This window comes from Emydura macquarii, unplaced genomic scaffold (genome assembly GCF_026122565.2).
Source record: "Emydura macquarii macquarii isolate MOO-44397 ecotype Brisbane River unplaced genomic scaffold, CSIRO-AGI_Emac_v2 contig_480, whole genome shotgun sequence".
Classification (NCBI taxonomy): Eukaryota; Metazoa; Chordata; order Testudines; family Chelidae; genus Emydura; species Emydura macquarii.
The window spans coordinates 10565736-10587385 of NW_027130617.1; the positions used below are offsets into that span (position 1 = coordinate 10565736).

The 21650-nt window shown below is 39.8% G+C and overlaps 1 protein-coding gene across 2 annotated transcripts in view; it reads right to left on the reverse strand.

Moving 5' to 3' along the window:
* Window positions 1–16379, reverse strand: part of CDC7 (cell division cycle 7) — a 28366-nt gene extending 11987 nt beyond the window's left edge. The window contains exons 1-8 of one of the 2 annotated variants that reach the window (XM_067538493.1): window positions 16276–16379; window positions 12476–12573; window positions 6782–6865; window positions 5214–5349; window positions 4306–4399; window positions 4057–4199; window positions 1468–1714; window positions 708–803 (exon numbers count right to left, since the gene is read on the reverse strand). In XM_067538493.1, the coding sequence (XP_067394594.1) occupies window positions 708–803; window positions 1468–1714; window positions 4057–4199; window positions 4306–4399; window positions 5214–5349; window positions 6782–6865; window positions 12476–12566 (891 nt within the window). In that variant the 5' untranslated portion in view covers window positions 12567–12573; window positions 16276–16379. The remainder of the gene's footprint in view (window positions 1–707; window positions 804–1467; window positions 1715–4056; window positions 4200–4305; window positions 4400–5213; window positions 5350–6781; window positions 6866–12475; window positions 12574–16275) is intronic. The other variant, XM_067538494.1, reaches the window with a different exon arrangement.
* Between the last annotated feature and the right edge of the window lie 5271 nt (window positions 16380–21650).

The window sequence follows — 21650 nt, forward strand, 5'->3', positions numbered from 1 at the left end:
CCCCTAATTAATATCCACAATATAAGTATTTGAAATTACAGTAAAAATAGAATTAACCAGGATAATGTAATTTAATTATTGTCTAGTTTTTTTATTTTGTTCTTTTTAAAAGAGACAATGCAAAACTGAAATAGAAAAATACTAAAAGAAGTAGAGTTAGATGTTAGTATTTGGCAGCATTATTTCAAAGCCTAAACTGCTCAGTTAAAATATCACTGTTGGCCAAACCCTCTGGTTTAGTTTATAGTTAGAGTTTTTTCTTGCTAATGTCGATTTTCCACTAGACATCATGCCCCAATAATAATATTAATAATAATAATAATAATAATAATAATATAGTAAAATGTTTTTACAAACTAGTCTGTTTTCTCTGTAGCCTTATCAACTTTGGAATACAAAAGCAAGTTTTTTGGCATAATTTCTAAACTACACAGATAAAGATTAATTACTACATAAATAAAATCAGCTGGGGCAACAGCTAGACCATAACAGTAACAACAGTGTCCCCCAAACATTTTGAAAAATCATTAACAAGTCTTTAGTAAGTGTAAGACTTTGCTAAAATGCCAATTCTGTTCAATAATTGTTAGTGCCACAACCAATCACAGATAGTACTGAGGGATATCTAACATTTAGGAAACACAACTAAGTTCCACAATTACTTAAATATGCAATTGGTTGTGCTCCTGGTGAGCAGTATTGCTTACTTTTACTGTGGGGCTCTCTGGGTATGTGGAACTGTGGATATTAAAATTTCTTTCTCCAAAGACAGAGCGCTGGACAGAATGGTGCACAGACCCCTCCTACAACAACAACAACAAAAAAGGAGAATAAGAATTCCATCTGTAATGCTATCAGATGTAATCTGACAGCATTTAAAAGTGTAATGTGACATAAGGCAAAAACAGCTGCATGCAAGTCATTTTCAGGCACCAGCTTACTGTGGATAAGGAGAACTTAGTGTAAACAAAACAAACATGCTTACAAAACATCACATTTCATAAATATCCCTAAGACACCCTGAAGTTCACATGTACAGCAGTTGTATTTTGGTGTGAAACTAAAATAGAGATGAGAAACTTTCTGTGGGTAGGGAAGCTATGGTATATATTGCCAAAATGTTAACTCCTTTTTACATAAGGTGATTGAGGGGTCACCAAATATTACCCCATTTTAGCATTCTACACAGCATGCAACATTACATGATAATTCATTATTTTCATTGTTAGATATATCAGGCATTGAACATGAAGTAGTGTGCAAGGCCAACAGTTATACAGAAACTAATTCCATTTTTATGAACAGTTTAACTTCTACAAAACTTTAACCTGTTGCGTAAGTGCGCACACAGTAAGATTTGGAATTGGAGACTGACAAATTTTGTTTTAGTATTACATCTCCCCCTACTGGATGAAGTAATACATTAAATAAATTCATGCAGCAATATTAGTGAAAAAGACTCAGAACCTTTCCTTCTTTTCCTTGTTTAATCTGCATTTGTGAAAGCGAGCCGATGTTATCAGATGTTTTTGAGGCTGACTGTTGAGCTATTTGTCTAGGTGCTGTGACGCTGACAGGAGCCCTGTTTCCCAAGGTTAGGTGAGGCTTATTTTGTGAGCAACTTTCCTGTTGGCTTTCAGACTGGACAACTCTGAGAAGTTCTATTTTTGTATCAGGGGTTCCTTGTGCCAAACCAAAATCTACTAGGGCATACCTAAAAGACACAAATTTAAAAAGACAATTTAAGAAATGTATACTATACCAAAAAAACCTTTTGTTCGAACAGAAGCTAAGATATACCTCAGCATTCAACACACACAAGAAGCAAGGTTTGAAAATTTAGCTGACCCCTCTTACCTAGATGATTTAAAGCTATTAGCCAGGTGAAATATAATTGTTCTCCCATACCCATTGCAATTTAAAGAACAGTTATATGCTGTAGCTAACACAATCAATTTTCTATCTAATAAATGTTTTAAAAGTGTACCTCATTAGGGCTGGTCAAATATAAAAAAAGATTATCCAATACACTGATAATCAGTCAAAAGTGAATAATTTTCACTGAATACTAATCAATAAGTCCTACTTACTACTATTTTGTTACATTTACTTTCTCCTTCCATTTTCTGTTCATGTCATGATGTATAGTTTCCCTGAGCTGTTTTTAGTGTCAGATTCCTTTTTAATTCCTCTATCCTTTTATCTTACATTTACCTCCTCCCTATATTTTGTCATTTCTCCCTCTGAAATCTCTCACAAACATCCACATTCTCTCCCAAGTACTCATTCACATATATGCCCACTGGCTTGGAAATTTTACTAGGCACTTAACAGCCAGCAGTAAACCTAGTAGCCCCAGACTTATGAAAGATACTGGACATCACTGACTAGAAGTAATGCCCAAGCAAGAAGCCAATCCTCACCTTGTACCCCCACCAAGCTTCTAGAAAAGTGAAAGGTGCTAGGATTCCTACCAGGGTGCTGCTTGGGGACTCCATTTTCCATATCAGTCTCTATCTAGTATAGGTCTGATACGTTTAAAGCCAGAATCTGTCCCACACTGGGTGTTGGAAAGGAGACTGAACATTCTCTCTATTCCCCCATGTTCCATTGGCTACCATGAGACTGGGTGTGTGTCTGCTACATTAACCTTTCCCCAGCCTTCAGAATGATCTGAGTGAAGTGTCTTTGCTACTTTATCCTTCCTTCAGCTTTCTGGCTGCTACTAAAGAGGCGTTTACAACCCCTCCCCCCAGTCTCACTTTTAGGGTCCTTTTCCCTTGTCAATGTTAAGTCCAGTGCCTACCTCCGCCACTCTTCAGAACTACCTGACAACTGAGAGAATCTGACTTGATTCTTATCAATTTCACTGTTTTCCAAAGGGATCCCAATAGTAGCAGTGAAAACAAACAAGACCTATCAGTTTTCACAATACTGAAGTCTGGCAAAACTCTCATTGGAGAGTGGCTGCCGACTTCGGAAGATACAACTGCATTACTTTACATTTGATTCACATTTGAAAGTTTTTCTTTGAAATGATGAGTACAACTTTTTTAAATCGAAAACTTTGGTTCCATAAAAGTTAGTGGCATGCACACACAAACATGCTTATTACTTGCCATAGGCAAGTCATTCTGAGTCACTATTTTGTTCCACGCATGCAAAGTTGACTCAACTTCAGATCTAATGAGACACACTTCAGAAACAATAGAAAATTTTCTAAAATAATTCTAGCAGAGTAAACAAGCATTATAGAAGGAATTTATCTTCCAAGAGTTGAGAGAATTACTTCTAGATGGGTAGCTTGATGTAAGACAGTCAGTTTTCCCTATAAAGTTTTACTTTCCTCTTGTATGGAGCATAGTGAAATATTTACCAAGCCATTAGAATTTAGCTACTCACTACTAACAGGAAGGCAAGTATTAGCTTTTCTTAACTTAGCTCCTCATGAAAGGTGGACTATCACACTAACTACCTTAATTTAGTTACTTACAGACAAAAGATAATTAAGAAAACCTGACCTAGTTTTAGGACTAGCTAATTTGTAGTAAAGCTATCTAGTGCAAAACAACAACAAAAAACCCCACAAACCCCAATACAAACATCAACTTTCTTGCTATGCACAACTGAGATGTGCTGCAAGACACACAGGTTAATACATGCATTCTTTGAAGACCTATGCACAAATCGAGGTCAGTAATAATTATATTAAAGTAAACAATGAACAGTGATTGTATTCAGTTTAATCTCACCATTCAACATGCAACAATTTTACTAGTTTTACTCATTGAGCTTAAATTTAGTTAATTTTAAAAAGGTATTTGCCATTCTGTGATCCAAACATTTTTCATGCTTACTGGATTGTTCTTCTTTTTCTCACCCTGATCAAGTCCCTTATCTCTAAATAAGAAAAATTATATATGTATTTAGTTCTACTGTTTAAGCACATATTGTACAGCTGGAAGGGGGAAAAAAACCCAAAACTTAATTTACTATGTTCTGCCAAGGCACACATTCCCAAATGAGATTGCATTACAGTCATCTGAGTAGACTTACTTTTTCAGTTGCCTGTTGTACAGGAAGTTACTGGGCTTGACATCACGGTGAACAATACCAAAGTGATGAATGCGCCTCAATGCTTTAAACAGATTAAACATATATTCTCGTACTTCTTCAAAAGAGAGAGAGTTCAAAATGTCCTGAAAGATTATTTGAATATCGTAATTGTGCAACTGTTTGTAATTAAGTATTTTACTGCTTATTTTAAAAAAAAAAAAAAAAAAAGAGAGAGAGGCTGGGACTCACCAAAAAGGATTCATGTTCCAGATATGGCATAACGATAACTACATGATCGTTTTTTCTAAAGCAATATTTAACTCCCATAACGTTATCCTGCCCCCTAAAGGAAAAATATAATACTATCTTGAAACAACAAATAGAAAATGTGTTTGTTTTCCCTTGTTCCCACAGAAAACTTCAGCAATGCTCTTTCTATTAATACACAAATTCCACATTGCCAGCAACCTAACACCAATGAACAGCCATACAAACGACCAGTATGTACTCCAAACACACAATCCCCTCATTACTTTTCTCAAAGTGTTTCATTCTGTGTTTTGCAATGAAGGGCTCCACAGACCATTGGTGCTTCATGGCCACTGTAAGGACTTGAGCCTGCTCTCATGGATTTGCATGATCCAGGATTGAGCATTTGGAGAGCACCTGGTTTAAAATGAAGTCAGGAAAGAGCTATTTGAACCATCTGTCTTGCAACCAGCTGATATCAACAATTAACCTCCATTCCTAAACCAGTGAAGAGAATTCAGTGTCATTGGCCAGTATTTTCAGATGTATTAGAGAGGATTATATCACAGCCATTTCCTATCTAAAACAGGTTTGTGATTGCACAGGCACACTGTGGAACTCTTAGAACTCTTTACTAGCAAACACAAAGTCAGCTGCAAATTGAGACTAGCATAAAGTAACATGAGCATTATAGCTAACATGATCCATGTTGGGTATGCCCTTGATATAAAGAGTTACAGGTTTTTGGGTTTTTTTGCTGTGGTCAAAACTCCAGCAAAGTGCAAAAAGTGCCGAAGCTAAAAAGTAAGTAGACACAAATTTAGTTTTAGATGATACTTAAATTCAGTTATGACATCTTTAATTCCTTTTCCTAAAACAAAGATTGTGTGTGTCTTTTGTTTACCTACCCTGCTACTGTAAGGCACTGAAGTTCAGCAGCAATTCGTAGAGGATGACTAGTTGGAATTAAGTGTTTCAAAGCCATTTTTTCCTCACATCCTGCTTGTAGTTGGGCTGTGGCCAAGTAAACAGAACTGAAAGTACCTGTAAAAGTATGAAACCTATATTTTTAAAACCTTTGGATTAGCTACGTTAGAGTATTTATTTCATGTTACTGATCTGACTGCTGTACTTGTGAGAAATAATCTATTTGAGTCAAGTTAAGGTTGTGACAAAAAATAATAGGCTTTAAATAGGCCAAGTCTAAACTTCCATCATGAACTGGTATTACTATGGAGGTGGTACGCACATTAGAGAAAAGTAGGTATTGTTTAAGACAGTGCTTACATTTTGAATGTAACATTCATAGGCAGTCATTAAAAATGCAAATTATTAGAGATTGGATATCTAATCTATTGTGTTAATATGGCACTTGGGCATGTACGTAAAGTATTAGGAAAATCTTTAAAAAGTGGATTTAGAACAGACAATAGCCACTTAAAAATGTGTTTATCAATAACCCTGAAGTGCTTAATAAAATTACCCAGGCGAGTCCAGAAATTGGGAAGTATAAAGTAAGTAACTTTTCTTATTAATAGACCATAAAATATAATTGAAAGTAATTACAATTGTAAATGTTAGACCAGTATGCAAGCATAGCAAATCTGTAGTTGCATATACAGATCAGTCCCCAGTAGGGAATCAACCTCAATACCATCAGCAACAAAAAGGCCCCTCCACTTGAGCTAAAGGAATAACACTAATAACTATTAATAAAGGAGCAAGACCTTTGTCTTGTTGTTGAGAGAAACTGAAGAAGGATAAGCTTGCACCCTAAGCTAGCACAAGTGGAAACATATCCTTATACAAGTCTTCAATAGTGCCAGTGTGACAAGTGAGCTCCAACCACCTTCAACTGAACCCCCCTGCAGAGTGCCATTGCCCCTATACCCAGAACCCCCAACAAGCCCCCGGGCTTCCAGATCCCCCTCTCCGTACCTAGATCCCCCACTGAGCTGCCTGCACCCAAGCTGCCCCACCCAGAACCCTCTCAGCTCACACCTGGATTCCCCCTCGCCCCGCTAAGTCCCTCCACATTTGGATCCTGATGGGCTGAGCCTGCCTGCCAATACCTGATGTGGAGGGGCAGGCCCAGCCCTTACGCTGTGTCAGGGTCAGGTGCACTCTCACCACTGAGCCCATGTCATGGAAGGGATAGTGGAGGGAGGAAGAAGGGGACTGCAGGACCTCCATACAGCCAACAGCCTGTGCTCCCCCCTGCCATGCTGGAGCCTCTAATTTATTTATTGAAATAAAATTTGCAGAAATTTTTTTTTGAGTGCAGAATTCCTTCAGGAGTGGTACTTGCAATTAAATATTAGAACACCCATTTATTTCTAAAATACTAAAAAGCAAAACAATAAAATGCAGTCATACTAGAATTTGCAAATATTGAACTTCATTAGATAGCTTTATAATCTTGAAGTTAATTTTGATGTACCTGAGATATACAAATTTTAAGCAAATACATGTTTACCTTCTCCAATTTTTTCCTTAATTTTGAACACATTTACAAGCTGTGGCACTGCTTCATAAATTTTTTCAATATCTTTTTTTACTCCTGTTGAGGAAATAAAGGAAAACAGTTAGAAAATATTTTGCTTGGACTCAGTTTAGTAGTTAAATTTCAGGACATGTATTATACTTTAATTCATATAAATGAGAGTGAAATTATATAAAAGTAGTACAAAACAAACCAAGGCTCTTCAGGTCCTGCAAAAACACATGCAAATAGATTTGGAGAACACTCATGTGCATAAAGTTAAACATGAGCACGCTTGCAGGTTTGGTGCCCAAGATTGCAATAGAGTGGTAAAGACTATTCCAACCAGCATGGTGCAAGGCACCTGAGACATTCCCATAAAAAATATGTACTACAAAGAGAAGTTTGAAAGGTAATCTGCAAAGTGTTTAGCTTTTTCGGCTTGAGATTCATGATCCATGAATATCCACCTCTGCTTTTTTTTTTTTTTTTGGAGGGTTCAAACCTCTGTCTGTTGGTTAAATTTGGTGGATGTGATCAACTTTCATGTATCACAACTAAGAGGGACATTAAACTTTGCCCCTCCTGACATAACTGCTAATTGAATGCCAACTGAATGCAAACAGTATTGCCCTCTCTATCGTGCTCTATAATTTATATGCTGCTACAAGGTTTTGTTTAGAGCTATTACATTGCTGCCATTCAAAAGAGTGGCCAACCCTCAAATTAGTAGGATTTCCAATTACAGTTCAGAGACTAACATACACATAGAGTTAGTAATGTCACCATTTCATAGAAATGGATGTGTAAGAGGTAAATGTCAAAGAATAAAAGACAGAAATAAAAGGGTTTAAAAAGGAGTGTATGAGGAAGACAAAAACTCATATGTTATCATTGGAGGCTGTAAAAGTATTCAAAAAAGGCCTTGCTGGTTATATTTAAGTTGCATTTTATACTCCAATCACTAGATGGCATATCAAGGATACTGCATTCTTCCTGGAAAATTAAGGAATTTCACTCAAAGGATTGGCCCTTGTTATTTGAGAAAAGTATTTATTAGAGGACTCATGGATGCCTTCTATAAGAGCACATTTCTTTTGAAGTTTACAGAGAAATTCTAATTTGTTACATTGACTTATTAGATGTTTTAACTACTGTCATGCAACACCAAACCATTATGCTGCTGCTAAAATACTATAAAGCCTTAGAAGACAAAGCATATGGAAATATACACAAGGCAAGTTACATTTAAAGTTGAAACATATTTTACAGTGCTTGGGATCAATTAGTGTTACCCTTTATCAACTTTTGTAACACCAGTGTTAGGCTCCAAAGTCCATATTTAGACACCTAGACAAATGGCCTGATATTTAAAAAGTGCTGAGAACCACAAAGTCACCAGCCCATACTTTTATGGAGTTTGTGGCTAATTACCATGGCAAGAGTAAGATGTTTCTACGATATTGTTTTCACATAATAAAAATAATCATAATGTATTTGGTAGAAGCCAAACTCACACATGTATTATACATACTAAAAAGGAAGGGGGAAAATCATTACCAAATTAAACTAACACATACAATAGCAAAACGTTTGAACTAGGATTATATAGTATACAAAGTATAGTAAGCTCTGGTGTAACAAACAATGAAAGTCAATTTATAAACACACACAGTCATAATACCAGAAAGACTACAATAAGCATGTACTAATATGTATTCCCAAACCAACACATTAGCCCAAATGAACAAATTTCACTGCCACTCTTTAATCCTCTCTCTCCTTTCAAGAACCTGAAAACTGAGAGGTCAGAAGTCCCTGTTACAGTTTAAAAATAAATTTAGTTAAAAGTTGTTTGCTTTGTTTGTTTTTTTAAACTATACATAAACTGCTTTTAAACTGCTGAAGGCTACTGCCTCCACACGATGTATTTCACCGTTATTCTTCCTCATCTGTCTTTCTCCCATGCCAAGTCTATTCCCCCTTCTTTTAAAATATGCTCATTAATAATTGTTACCCATCCAACCTTTCCAAGCTTGTATCCGCACTGCAAAAATAAGATTCATGTTAAACTGAATTAGTTTTTTAAAAATACTAATATTCATTTAAGACACTACCACTGGTCAGTGTCGGGCAGGTAAAGGTGAATCAGATCTATTTTAGAAGACAAAGACGTTATCATTTTTACCTTATAGTACTTGTTTTGAAGTGTTTCAGCGACTAGACTGTAGAGTAAAGAAGGCCTAACAGCACAAGAAGCTGAGTTAAGCAGCTCAGCACCCTAGCCACGAAAGACATGGTAAACCGGGAACTTTATAGGGTAGGTATATTTAGAACTGATGAGAAATACCCACATCCTCCCCATTAAGATCTTAACATTCATGTCAAATTTTTTGCTTTTACTAACAAAAAAAAGAATTCAGAAATTTACACTTAATGCTTCAAAACGCTTCAAAAGCTTTTAGTAAGCAGTTTTACAGTATATTAAACAATATGAGAATTACACACATTAAATGTTTTTCCACTAAGTGTTTCATTTCTTAATTTTGCTTTATTTGTACAGTAATATAAAATCATTATGGCAAAGTTATTCATATTTTTGTCATTTTGTGAAAATGAAAACTTGCATTATGAGAATCTTGGGAAGTCTTTAGAAGTTTGATTTTAAAAATAAGTTATGGCACTACACAAATATTTTCAGAGATGCTTAACAGAATAAGTGTGGATATTTTCTTAATGTATGTGCGGCTTCCTAGCTTAGTTAAAATGCACATCCACGGCCCAGTGACTGTTTTTGGCTACAAATGATGAAAAGTCATCTAATTCACCCCAATCCTTTCCCCCCCCACCTCTCTTTAACACAAAGCAAATGTTTAAGATGGTGGTTGGTGTAGGATTAAGAAATAATATCAAATGCCAATCAGTTACATATAATCAGAACATTTTGGCCAGCAATGACAAATTATCAACTCAGAAGACCATATGAGTTGAACAGTCTTCAAATTAATATCGTTTCCCAGATAAATACAATGAGATATACAGAATAAGAAAAATTTTGATGTGATGCTGTCCATTTTAAAGGATGTTCGCTTTTCCCAGGAGTGGTCAAAAATCAGGGTGGATTGATTTAAATCACTCACTTTAATCATGAAGCATGGAACCTTGATTTAATCTTTATCTATTTTAATAGTGTTCTGCTTTTGTACTTTTCAGTTATTTTTCTTAAAAAAAGTTTGATTCTCATTGGTTGGTAACTATTAAAAGATGTTGATTTGCAACAAAATATATCCTTTCTCCTAACTTTGATGCTTATTTTTGCTATCAGGAAGATACACTATATCTATACTACATGTATATAAGCAATTATATAGCTTAATAAACATTTATTCATATTCTTAATTTTTACATTTTTGATGTTTGAAGACAGCAAATGATGCATTTCTGATTTATTAGATGATTTTTTTTGCTTGTGATTTGTGTCATGCCATATTTGAAAGAAAAATTTCGAAATCAATTCAAATGCATAAAAATAGCACACAAAGAAAAAGTACAAAGACATCAGGGGCTGGGCACCGAGCTCAGCGTAGAGCAGCGTTCCCTCCCTGCCCCCCGTAGGAGCTGGCACAGGGCCTGCAACATCCCACCCTGAACATTCTTCCGTGCCCTCCACAGTTTGGAGACCTCTGGAATAAAGAGTCAGATATTTCCTGACTTCTGAAAATGTAAGAATGACAATTCTGGAAGACAAGATACTATCTAGCCCATTATGGGTTAGTGGCTGGTGCCATATGCTTCAGAAGGAATGAACAGGGCAGGGCAATTAGTGAGTGATTCATCCCTTCATTCAGTCCCAGCTTCTGGCAGTCAGAAGTTTAGGGACATCCAGAGCATGGGTTTGCATCCCTCACCATCTTGGCTAATAGCCACCAATCCATGGGCCTATCCTCCATGCACTTACCTGTCTTTTTGAACCCAGTTATACTTTTGGCTTTACAACAGTCCCTGGCAAGGAGATCCACAAGGTGACTGTGCGTTGCATGAGGAAGTACTTCCTTATGTTTGCTTTAAACCTTCTGCCTATTAATTTCTTTGGATGACACCTTGCTCTTATGTTGTGTGAAGGGGTAAATAACACTTCCTTATTCACTTTCTCCACACCACATGATTTTTTAGAGTCCCTCTATCATATCCCTCCTCAGCTGTCCCTGTCACTGATGTGGTAAGTTCTATTGAAATAAAACAGCTTTTTGTACAAGGTTGCTACGTATCCAGCTTCAGCTGAAGTCTAAAGTTTTGTTCTGAGCCCTGCATCTTGTTTGTGCTGGTGAAGTATCTCCTATCTTTCAGATCTTTACTAATAGTAGTACTAAGGGGTAATTTCCCACCAGGAAATAGGGACTGGCCACAGGATTTCTACAGAAAAATCATAGCTTAAAAGAAAGGTCTCCCCAACCCTGGCAGAAAGCGTTCTTAGACAGCACAGACTGGAGACCCATGCCTTAAACAAAAAAAAAGTTGGTCTCAGGTGAGAACGTGTCTGTAAAGTCCCAAAAACAGTAGGCCTGGACCCTCCCTACAATCTCAGGCTTTGGTTTACTTTTTGCTACCATTTTAATGTCCCAATGCAGCCCTTCTTTGGGTGCCAGTGCCCTTCTAAACAAATGCTAGACAGAAAATCCACTCAATTGCCTTGATTTCATCCAGAGTCTGCGTCAGCTCCCACTGGCAGAAGTCTGTCCAGAAAACCTGCAGCTACAGGCAGACACCAAAGTGGGTGGCATGGGCCAGGGAGGCTGTGTGGCCAGAGTGCCTAGAGAATGCACTAATTCAACACAGCCTCCTCCGCTGGGGATCCTGCAGAGCCTTGAAAATATATAATGACTGCCCTAGTGGGTGCAAAGACCACCTGTCCTCTTCTAAGGGTGGGAGGGAACTTCCCCAGTTGTTGCAATGGGATGCAAATTACATGATTGTCCCGGGGATTAACAATGCCTATTACTTCTAGTTCATGTGTTCAAATCCTGCCCAAGACAATAATGACCCAAAGTCACCATCATTACAGGTGGGCAGCCAGTTTATAGGAAATAAATTGAGGGTTTAAGTTCCTTTTTAGTAGCCTTCACAAAAAACCTCCAAACACCATCACAAATGACATTCTCAACAGAGAAGCTAGAATGGGAATGAGAATTCAGCCACTCTCTCACCTCTAAAGGGATCTGAAGGACAAGGCTGAGATATCCTGAGGCACAATGGAAAAGCAGCACTGTGTCTATGGCCTTTGGCTACAGGACTTTGATCACAAGGGCTATCAATATGGAAGTCTTCATAAACATTATATTCACAAGGAAAATAGCTAGCTCAGGACATTCTTTTATAATAATATATTCTAAAATTAATAAATAATTACGTAGCACTAGCCTTTTACAATTCACTGATCCTATTGGAATATAGCAGCTGCATACTGTGTGGAAACAAGCCTGGAAATTTCAATCAAACCCCAGAACATTGAGCTTTTTTGTTAAAGGTTTCTTCTCTGTGGTATCCTGTTACATGTATTCTTTGTGTAACATGATCTTATCCAATAATACATAGTATTATAGAGCTGGAATGGAATGTATAGGAGAAGGGTAAGAGAAACATTAGTAGCAATAAAAATTTAATCAACAGCTTCTGCTCTAAAATACATACCTGACAACTTGTTCTTTTCATGTTTCCTACAGAAATTTTCAGCCTGCAGAGGGGGCTGTTCATCCTGATGAGCCTTCAAGGCTGTTTCCATCCTAAAACTAAAAGTAAAATACAATGACTGTGAGGACAATGATCTAGGAGAGAATGCCCAAGGCATGCTTGCTTCCATTCTCCCTCCCCACTAACAAGATTTAGGGGGAGGACCTTAGGTTTGGAGCATCCCTTACTGATAGTTGAAACCCCTCCAACATCTCTAGCGAGGGAGAGAGACTAATACAAATCAAATCTTCTTCATCAATAGCAAGGGGGGAGGCTGAACACGAACATACAAATCATTCCCTTCCATCCCCAGAATTTTTCTTCACTAACATAGGGTTATTCTTCTCCCAAATCCTTTCTTAGAGGGAAAAGAAAACACAAACACCCAAAAATCCATATGTACTCCATGATCCACAGAAAGGGCAAGCAATGAACACATTCATCAACAAAAATCCTATGAGGGGAGACAGAACATAACAGAGTAAAAATACAGGAGGAAATAAGTGACCTAAAACACAAAATTCTCCATCTCCAAAAAAGGAGAAACAACACAAACTGTTTTAATACACCTCCTTCTAGATTTTGGAGAGACTATGAAAAGCTGTGGCATATTATGTTACGTAACTGAGAAACTGGTGGGCCTACTTAGGTAAAGTAAAAACAAGACAGACAGATTACTGGATCAGGAAAACAGATATATTGCTACTAATATTACAAATCCTGCTATCAGTCCCACCTATTATTAAGGTTGCCTGATGCTTCCTGTTTTCAGTTGTTTATATCTTTGCCAAATTTTAGCTGTTTAGGTTAAAAATTTCCCTGCCAGGTGTTTGCCTCAGGCTGAAGTTTTCTGAAAAATGTCAGACAGAAATTTCTGAACTGTGTTGGCTAAGAACAAAGCTAGGGGACAGGGCCGTCCCTAGGGGGGTGCAGGGCCCAGGGCAAATCACACTGTGTCTTCTGGCGGCCCAAACCTAGACTTGCTCCTGGCACCAGCAGCCAAGGCCCCCACATCCCTGTGGGTCTGGCCATGGTCCCTGACCCCAAGCAGCATGGCAGCTGCCCCAACTCCGCCTCTTCCTCCCACTCCTCTCCCATGGGGGCCCAGTGCCCTAGCCAGTAGCTGCTCCTGCCCCAAGGAGTACCGTGACCACCCCCTCTCCCAGCCCCACCCCTCTCCCACCTGGGCCCAAGCAGTGCCCCCTCCAGGCTGGCACCTGGGGGCATGACCCCCTCCCTCTCTTGGCATGCCACTGGCAGGGCCCCCCCCAAAGCATGGGGCCTGAGGTGGTCACACCCTGATTTGCCATACCCTAGGGACAGTACTGCTGGGGTGGGGGAAACATTTTCTCCATGTTTAAAAACTTTGGTGGCCTTTTCTTTAAAAATTTCTAAATGCCCCATGCTTTGGAGCAGGACTAGAAATTTGGGAGGGAGCAGCCTTTGTATCAGTGATGTGCCTTTTGCTGTCTCAGTGAAAGTCTGTCCAAATTTGGCCAAGGTATAAGCATTTGAAAAAAATTGCAACTTGCACATGATCAGTAAAGACATCTTAGATTACAGCACCTTACTTCCCTGAAGCTTTCATCTGCACCAGACATGCTCCAGGGGTGGGGTAGTAGGGACAGAGTTGATGAGCGAGAGAAGAACTGAGACAAGGTGCTGGGGTGGGGCATGAAGAGGGGAGAAGCTGAAGGAGATGGGTCAGAAGGCGTCACGTTTGGCGAGAATGGGCAGAAGAGTCTGGGCCCAGTGCTCACTCGAGTACAGTGCCCTCCAGAGCCTGGAATGGAATCCGGAATTCCTGAGTGCCATCATTCCTCTGCTGTCAACAAATATCTGTGAACTGAAATGGCAGAGTTTCCCATCCCTGTCTAGAACTGCTCCATCGAGAGGAGGACAACCTATTATCGCTGCTATCAGTACTCCATTAACTCAAAAGGTAATTTCCTTATTTAACAGCCTGGGAAATTACACATAGTAATGTTCTTTACATGTAGATCTAAGGTTGCAAAGTTAAGCACTCAAAAATTAGGAAACACCTAAATGAAGATTACAGGTGCTACCTTAATTCAGTCCTGTTGTGCAAATGCAATATATATTTCTTTGATTACATGATCATATCCTAAGAAATAAAGTATGTGGAAACTAAGAGAATCCTTGGAGTAGTGATAGCCCCTTTTGAAGGGTCAACTGATCTCTGGCACAGAACTGAGGAATAATCATTACAAGAAACAGCACTGAAATGCCATAAAATTCTATTGATACTGCTTTGCCCTATACCAACCTACAATAAACAGGATATGATCTTTTTAGTGCTTGGCATATCACAAACAAGATATGCACTTACAATTCTGTTAATTTTTGCACAATTCTTCTAATGCATTAAGTTGATATAATTTCACATTTTCCATTGCTAAGCAAATAAGCCTTCTCCTACAGTACAAAGAGTAGAAATCATACCTCCTTAATCAGTGTTTGAGCAACAGTATGTTAGTACTTCTGGACAGAAGAAAAACATCTGGGACTTGTCAAAGCAGGTTAACTTTACAAGGTAGCTCCCTTGTAGCAAGACTCCTGGTCAAATACATGCTTTCCACTGCATTTAAACTGCAGCCTGAATGCATAAATATTAAAAACTGAGCATAAGCTACCTTAAACTTTGTCATTTAGTTTGTACATGATGTGCAAACTATTTCTCAAATGAGTGAGCAGAACTGCTGCCAATAGAAGGAAAGAGAATGCTACCTTTTTCCTGAAGAAATAAAAGTCATATTTTCTGAGATCTGTTAAAGGTATTAATAAAGCAGAAGAGGCTCTTTAGGCAAACATTTCTTAATATTGATGTATGTTTAGAACAACAAAGAAAGTGAGGTTAGTTTGCCAGAACTCGTTTTCAAAAGGTTTCTGCTACCAACGAGATCTTGCCCAAAGAAAATGATCATCCACGGGTGGACCACAGGAAACACCCCCCCAAAATACTTATCAGTGTGGGTCACAGGGCCAAAGCAGAGAACCCAAGTGCTGAGTTAGGTGGAAGAAGGGGATAAGTTGCACATTAGTGACTCTGGGAACAAGGAAGGGGCTCTTGAGAGAACAAGGGAGGGTCAAGCGTCCGTGGGGTGCGTGTGCAGACGACTCGGGGTGTCAATTACAGCGAGGGCTCCCCAGAAATTCGGCCACCAGCAGCCTCCGCACGTCACCGCCGCAGCCCGGCTCCCTGAGCGAAGCGGGTGTCAAGCCGGCGGTGACCCGCCCGCGCTCGCGCCTGCCGGGCCGGCGTTTCACCCCCACGCAACTCTACAAAGGCGCACGTGACACCGACCCACCGGCTGGGCCCAGGCTTCAAGTTCAGCCCCTCGGCGAGGACGGCCGGGCCCTGTACAGTACGGTACGGTACGGTACGGGCAGGCGGAAGCCACGCAGGTCGGTACTTTGAAACCAAGCTCAGGGCCGGCCCAGCAGGCCAGGCACCGACTGGGAGCGGCCGGCCCCAGCGCCCGAACGGGCCCCTTGGCGGCAAAGCCCAGGAGACACACAGCAGCCCCGCTCGCCTCCCTTCAGCGGCACGGGCGGGGACTCGCAGGAAGATCATGGGCGGGCGGCCCCGGCCCCGGCCCGAACAGAGGAAAGCCTGGCCCCTGCTGCCCTGAAGAGCTGCTCCCCCGAGGCGAGAGAACCAACCACCCGGCCGGTGTACGTGGGGTGGGGACCGCCTCGGAGGGATACACGGGGGGGAGGGGAGACTCTCTTCCACTCACGCACAAGCAGAACGGCGGCGGCGGCAGCAGCCTGAGCCGCTCCCAGGGCGCCAAGAGCGCGGCTTGTTTGCCCGATGCCGCCTTTTGCAGACAGTCCCAGGGCGGCCAATCCTAGCGTTCGTTAGAAGCGATAGGATTGACCAATAGCAACCCTTCCAAGAAAACAGTGCTTCCATTGGCCAACGGGCGGAGAGCGAGTCACCCCTGGCCAGCCCTCAGTGCTTATTGGGAATAAAGTAAGTGTTCTCTTCTCTTCCAGTCCCCAGCTATTAGCCAGGCTACAAACAAACGCGCTAGGGAAGGGAAGGGAAGAGAAGAGACGGGAGGGAGGGGGGGGGGTGTTGTGGATGACTTTAGAAACCACAACTTGTGTGTAACTAAAGCACTTGGGACTGTAGTGCCTAAGCCTCCCCTAGTTTATCATTCCAGAAGCACAGTCCCTATAGGAATGCTGTTGTGTTTTAGGGAGGAGATGAGGTACCCTCAGCAGAGCAGCTCTCTTGGTAGAAACTACCACCAGCAGTGCATGATGTAATAACACTCAACACAGTTTTTAGTCTGGGGTTACAATGCATGATGTGGGTGTGTTAAACTGTTTCTGCACTGATTGGGTTACTAAATAAACTGGACATTTTTTATTACTTAAGTGCAACATGCTGAAGTGAAAATGTTTCTCATTTTAACTCTTCTCTTTGGATCAACTTCTGTGCTCATTTACACTGTGTAATCCCCCTGAAGTCAATGGAATTGCACTCTTGTAAGAACTTTTTTACACAAGGAAGAAACTCAGACTATCAAGTGTGGACAGTACCTCCCTGAGTGGATGTTTTTATTTTGCACACTTTGGAAGTGGATTAACCTAAATCATAAAACGGGCTCTTGATGCAGAATAAGAGTGTACACATAGGGTCTTAGTACAGAATAGCTATTGTGCTTACCCTAGCTATTTCCAACTAACTTCCCTATAATTCCCCATGTAGACAAGCCCTAAGTGAAAGCAACATGTCCCTTAGATTTTTTTTATTAATAAATGTTTCCATCATAATCTTTTTCTTTCCCGTACTTGTAATAAAAAACATTGTTCTTGCTGAGAATTAGCTCTCCAGCAGTTTAGTTCACATAAATCTCCTATTCCCCAGATAGTGAAATATAAGATTCTGTTTATTAAATATTTCATGTTGAGAATGTTAACTTTATCCTTTGTAAACTTGTGCAAAGATTGAAGTGTCCAATGTTCCGAAGGGAACCCTGTAGCATGGCTATTACAGTATATTAAGCTTTTACTGAAATTAAGAAGGAAGATACTAGGTGAGGTCAGGGCCAAATTTTACCACCTTTATTCTTGTTGAGTAGTATTTTTCTCCATAGGTAATCTCTTTGCAGTTCAGGGAGTGAGAGGATGTAAAAGTGGCTTTAAACCACTTTTGCACTCCTCAGTTTTGAACTAGTTGCTTTAACCTGCGCAAGCTGCCAGCAGCCTCTGGGGGCTATTATAACAGACAGATATCAATGTAAGAAGTACAGAGTAAAAAGTATTAAATCCAATCTGCGTTAAGGATGAAAGTATTCAAGAGCAGATTACAGGAAAAGTTAATAAAATGAGGAAAAACATGAGAAAAATTGACAAGCCAAATTCTGTTCTTGTTAACATCCATGTGTAACCCATAGAAGTTAGTGGTGTTGAACAAGTGTGAGTGAAACTAGGGTTTGTCCCAATGTTTAAGTGCTTTAATTTTAATAGATTAAATATGACATTAATTTAGAAACATGTTGCTTATTTAGAGAATCCACCTATACTTGTTTCTGAGGGATGTAGTATCACACACGTTTATTTTTCAAAAGTAATATTTGTCAAAAACAATACTTCCCTTATCCTCTCTATCTGATGATTTGCAAATCACTCTACTCCAGACTTGTCTCCCTCTGTCCAATCCAGAATCTCAGCCTGTATGACCTGTATCTCTGATATCCTTTTCTGGATGGCTTGCCAACAATTTAAATTACCATGGTCAAAATTAAGCTCCTTATTTTCTCTCATAAATCCTCTCCACTCTCCATTTTCTCTGTCATTGACATTAAGGCTACCTTTTTCCTTATCACTCAGTCTCATAATCTGAGGGTCATCTTGAATTCCTCCCGCTCATGCTATCTACCCTCTAGGTTGCATCCAAATGTTACTGTTTTTTCTTCCACCATATCTCAAAGATCTGACCATTCCTCTCTGTCCCAATACCTAAAACTCTCCTCCATGCCCTGATCACCTTCCATCCTGATTACTGTAACCTGTTCCTCTCCATCGGTCCTGACACTCACATCATCCCTCTGGGTGCCTCCTGAATTCAGCTGCTGAAATTTTCTCCCTTGCTCATTGATCTCACCCATGTCACTCTCCCTCTTAGAATCTCGCCACTAACTTCCCCTTGACTCCTTCTCCATCACATCAAATTTAAATTTCTTGTACCCACCTGTGACACTGGGCCAGAAAGGGTTAAGACTTAACAGGCTGGAATGACCCAAACTCAACCTTTAGGAACAGATAAAAAATGGTAATTAGAGCCATTCCTTGTAGATAATTAGCCCACCCATGTTAATAGAACTAAGTGTTTGAAATGCAAGTGTGTATTGTTAGAAGTTCTGTGATGTTGTTTACCTATATCTTGTTAGAGGTAAACAATGTAGATAAACTGTTTTCCTGTCTATTACTATTGTTCTATTGATTCAGAGATCAAAATGGAATATTAACATTTAGATGAACCTTGTGTGTAATAATATCATTGTCTGTATTTCTCTTTGAGGTTTAAGTAAACTATCTTTTAACTGTTTAATGAATAATTACTGCTTAAACCTTTAACAGGGGAGATCTGGGTCGCAAATCTAAGATCCTAGCACCAAGTCTGGATTTGCCCTGCTAATTCTCATGGGAGAATTTGAACAGACTCGGTACATAGATTATAGTTTAGTTAATAAATGTTGGCTATAGGCATGTATTTGAGTAAGATCTGAAATATTCATTGACCTGGTTGGTAATGTGCCTGATCCTTTGGGATTGGTAAAACTTTTTTTACATATGATGGACAAAGATTTTCAGTAACCTCCATCATATTTGATTTGGTTGTCTGGGTGGAAGCCAGAGGGCTGAATGGCTTTGAGGGAACTGTGTTTTGGCTTCTGGATAACTAATAAAGTGATTAGAAGCTGTTGGTTGCTGGCTGAGCAAATCTAATTTTTAGAAATAGCTACCAGTATGTGGGGGTTTGCCTGCCCCTTTCTTTGCAGTTTTGCCCTAATTAAGCAATCTCAGTGTGGCTCCCCTAGAGGCCAATGACACAACACCTCCAAGACCCTTGATAACTGCATCTCTCTACTTTTCTGACATTGTCTCTTATCATGTTGACACCCCCTTGTTTTACTCTGCTAAGGCTGCCAGACTTGATGTCCCCTTCATCTCTTTCTCTAACAAATGTCTATCTTTTTGCTTGCTGTCTCCTATGCGTGGACCTCCCTCTGTACTTAGCCAGCACTCTCTAGTCATTTTGAATACTTCCTGAAAATGCACCTCTTCTGCAATACTTCTAATAAGTGAGTCAGTTATATTAATTTATTTCTTTATCTTCCATGTAGCTAGATAGATATACATAGTATAGACCACTCCCAGCACATCTTCTCAGCCTCCAGCTTTACACCTGACTTATCTGGATGGAACCCAGGAGTTAGAAAGGGGAAGCAGAGAGAAGCACAGCTCTCCCTCCTGTGCTAAAACTAGAGGGAAGTTCCCTCCTCACACAGGGTTGGGTAGGTAAAAGTATGTCTACACAGCAAAGAAAAAGCCACAGCTGGCCTGTGCCAGCTGACTCCAGCTCATGGGGCTCAGGCTACAGGGCTGTTTCATAGCTGTGTAGACTTCTGGACTCAGTCTGGAGCCTGAGCTCTGGGACATCTCACCTAGCACCTGGGCTCCAGCTCGAGCCAAGACGTTTTCACAGCAGTGAAACACCCCTGTAGCCCGAGCCCCATGAGCCCAAGTCAGCTGTCATGGGCCAGCTGTGGGTGTCTAGTGGCTGTGTAGACACACCCTACAGCCCCCAGAGCTACCTCTTCTCCTTAGCTGATGCAGTAAGAGCTCCACTTCTATTTCAATCTACTTTAACTACTGAACTTCAGCCAGCTCCCTCATTCTATCAATCTAATCTAATCTAATCTATTTGAGGACTACAAATAAAAGAAATTGCACTGTTCAGATCTGATGAAGAAGGCAGCATGTTGAATGCTCTGCAGCCCAAACTGCTCCACTGTCTGCTCCAGTGGCCTCACATACATAATGAACATGAAAGGTGACAAGTCAGAGCCATATGGAACCTTGCTTAAAAGAGCCCTTGAGGCAGGTGAGCAATTGCCAAAACCAACCTCTGGGATCTTTCCAGGAGGAAAGAATGAAGTTACTTAAATGTGATTTTGTCCACCATGGCAGAGTCTGCAGGTGAGTTAACAACATCTCCTGGCTTCTGACAGAGCTAAAAGAATCAACACTGACAATGCACCATGCCTGGGAAGTGGTAATCTACCAGTTAAACTGGTGCACCCTCCTTACTGTATTCAGGCCTAAAATCTTCTGAACAGATTTTCCTTGAAAAGGGAGGGTTATAGTCAGGAGGTAACTGATGAATTTATCTTATACTGACAGGTACAAGAGTTTGTCATCCCTCTGCCAAGAGCTCCTGTCCATAAGTTAGAACTGTCTTTTTGTGAGCTGTCCTTACCCTGGCAGTATATGCAAAATTACGATTTTATGTCTATAAAAATGCACGGCACTTCATTGTCCGGTAAGAGACATTGTTCAGTTTCTATCAGCCTGAAATTCAAATGTAATAAGTAAAGTACCATTTGGTCTTAATTTCCCTTTTAAAAAAATTGTTCTTTGGTAAGTGTTGTCCCTCTTTACGATTATGTTGAGGCAAATCTCTTCATGTTTCCTCACCCATCAGCAGTACTGTCTACCCTAAGCATTCAAAACTCATGAGTCAGGCCCACTCCCAAAATCATGAGATTTACTTTAAAAAATAATACTTTAAAATACTTTAAAATAAAATAAAATAATAGTTTAAAAAATAATAATAATAATAGACTTTAAAAAATAATAGATGTTGGGATGCTCTTATTTGCATTCTGATTTTTGCACCGTTAAGTTACATTCAGATCACATTTTCATGCTTTTTCCAATAACCATGAAGGCTAGAAACTTACTTTTTAATTTAAATATAAACTGAGATTTTAAGTAATCACTGGAATTCAAGGGTGTGTAAGAAAAACACTAAATGTCGCAAGACTCATGATAAAATTACCAAAGTTGGCAATACTATATCAGCCCTTGTATAAAA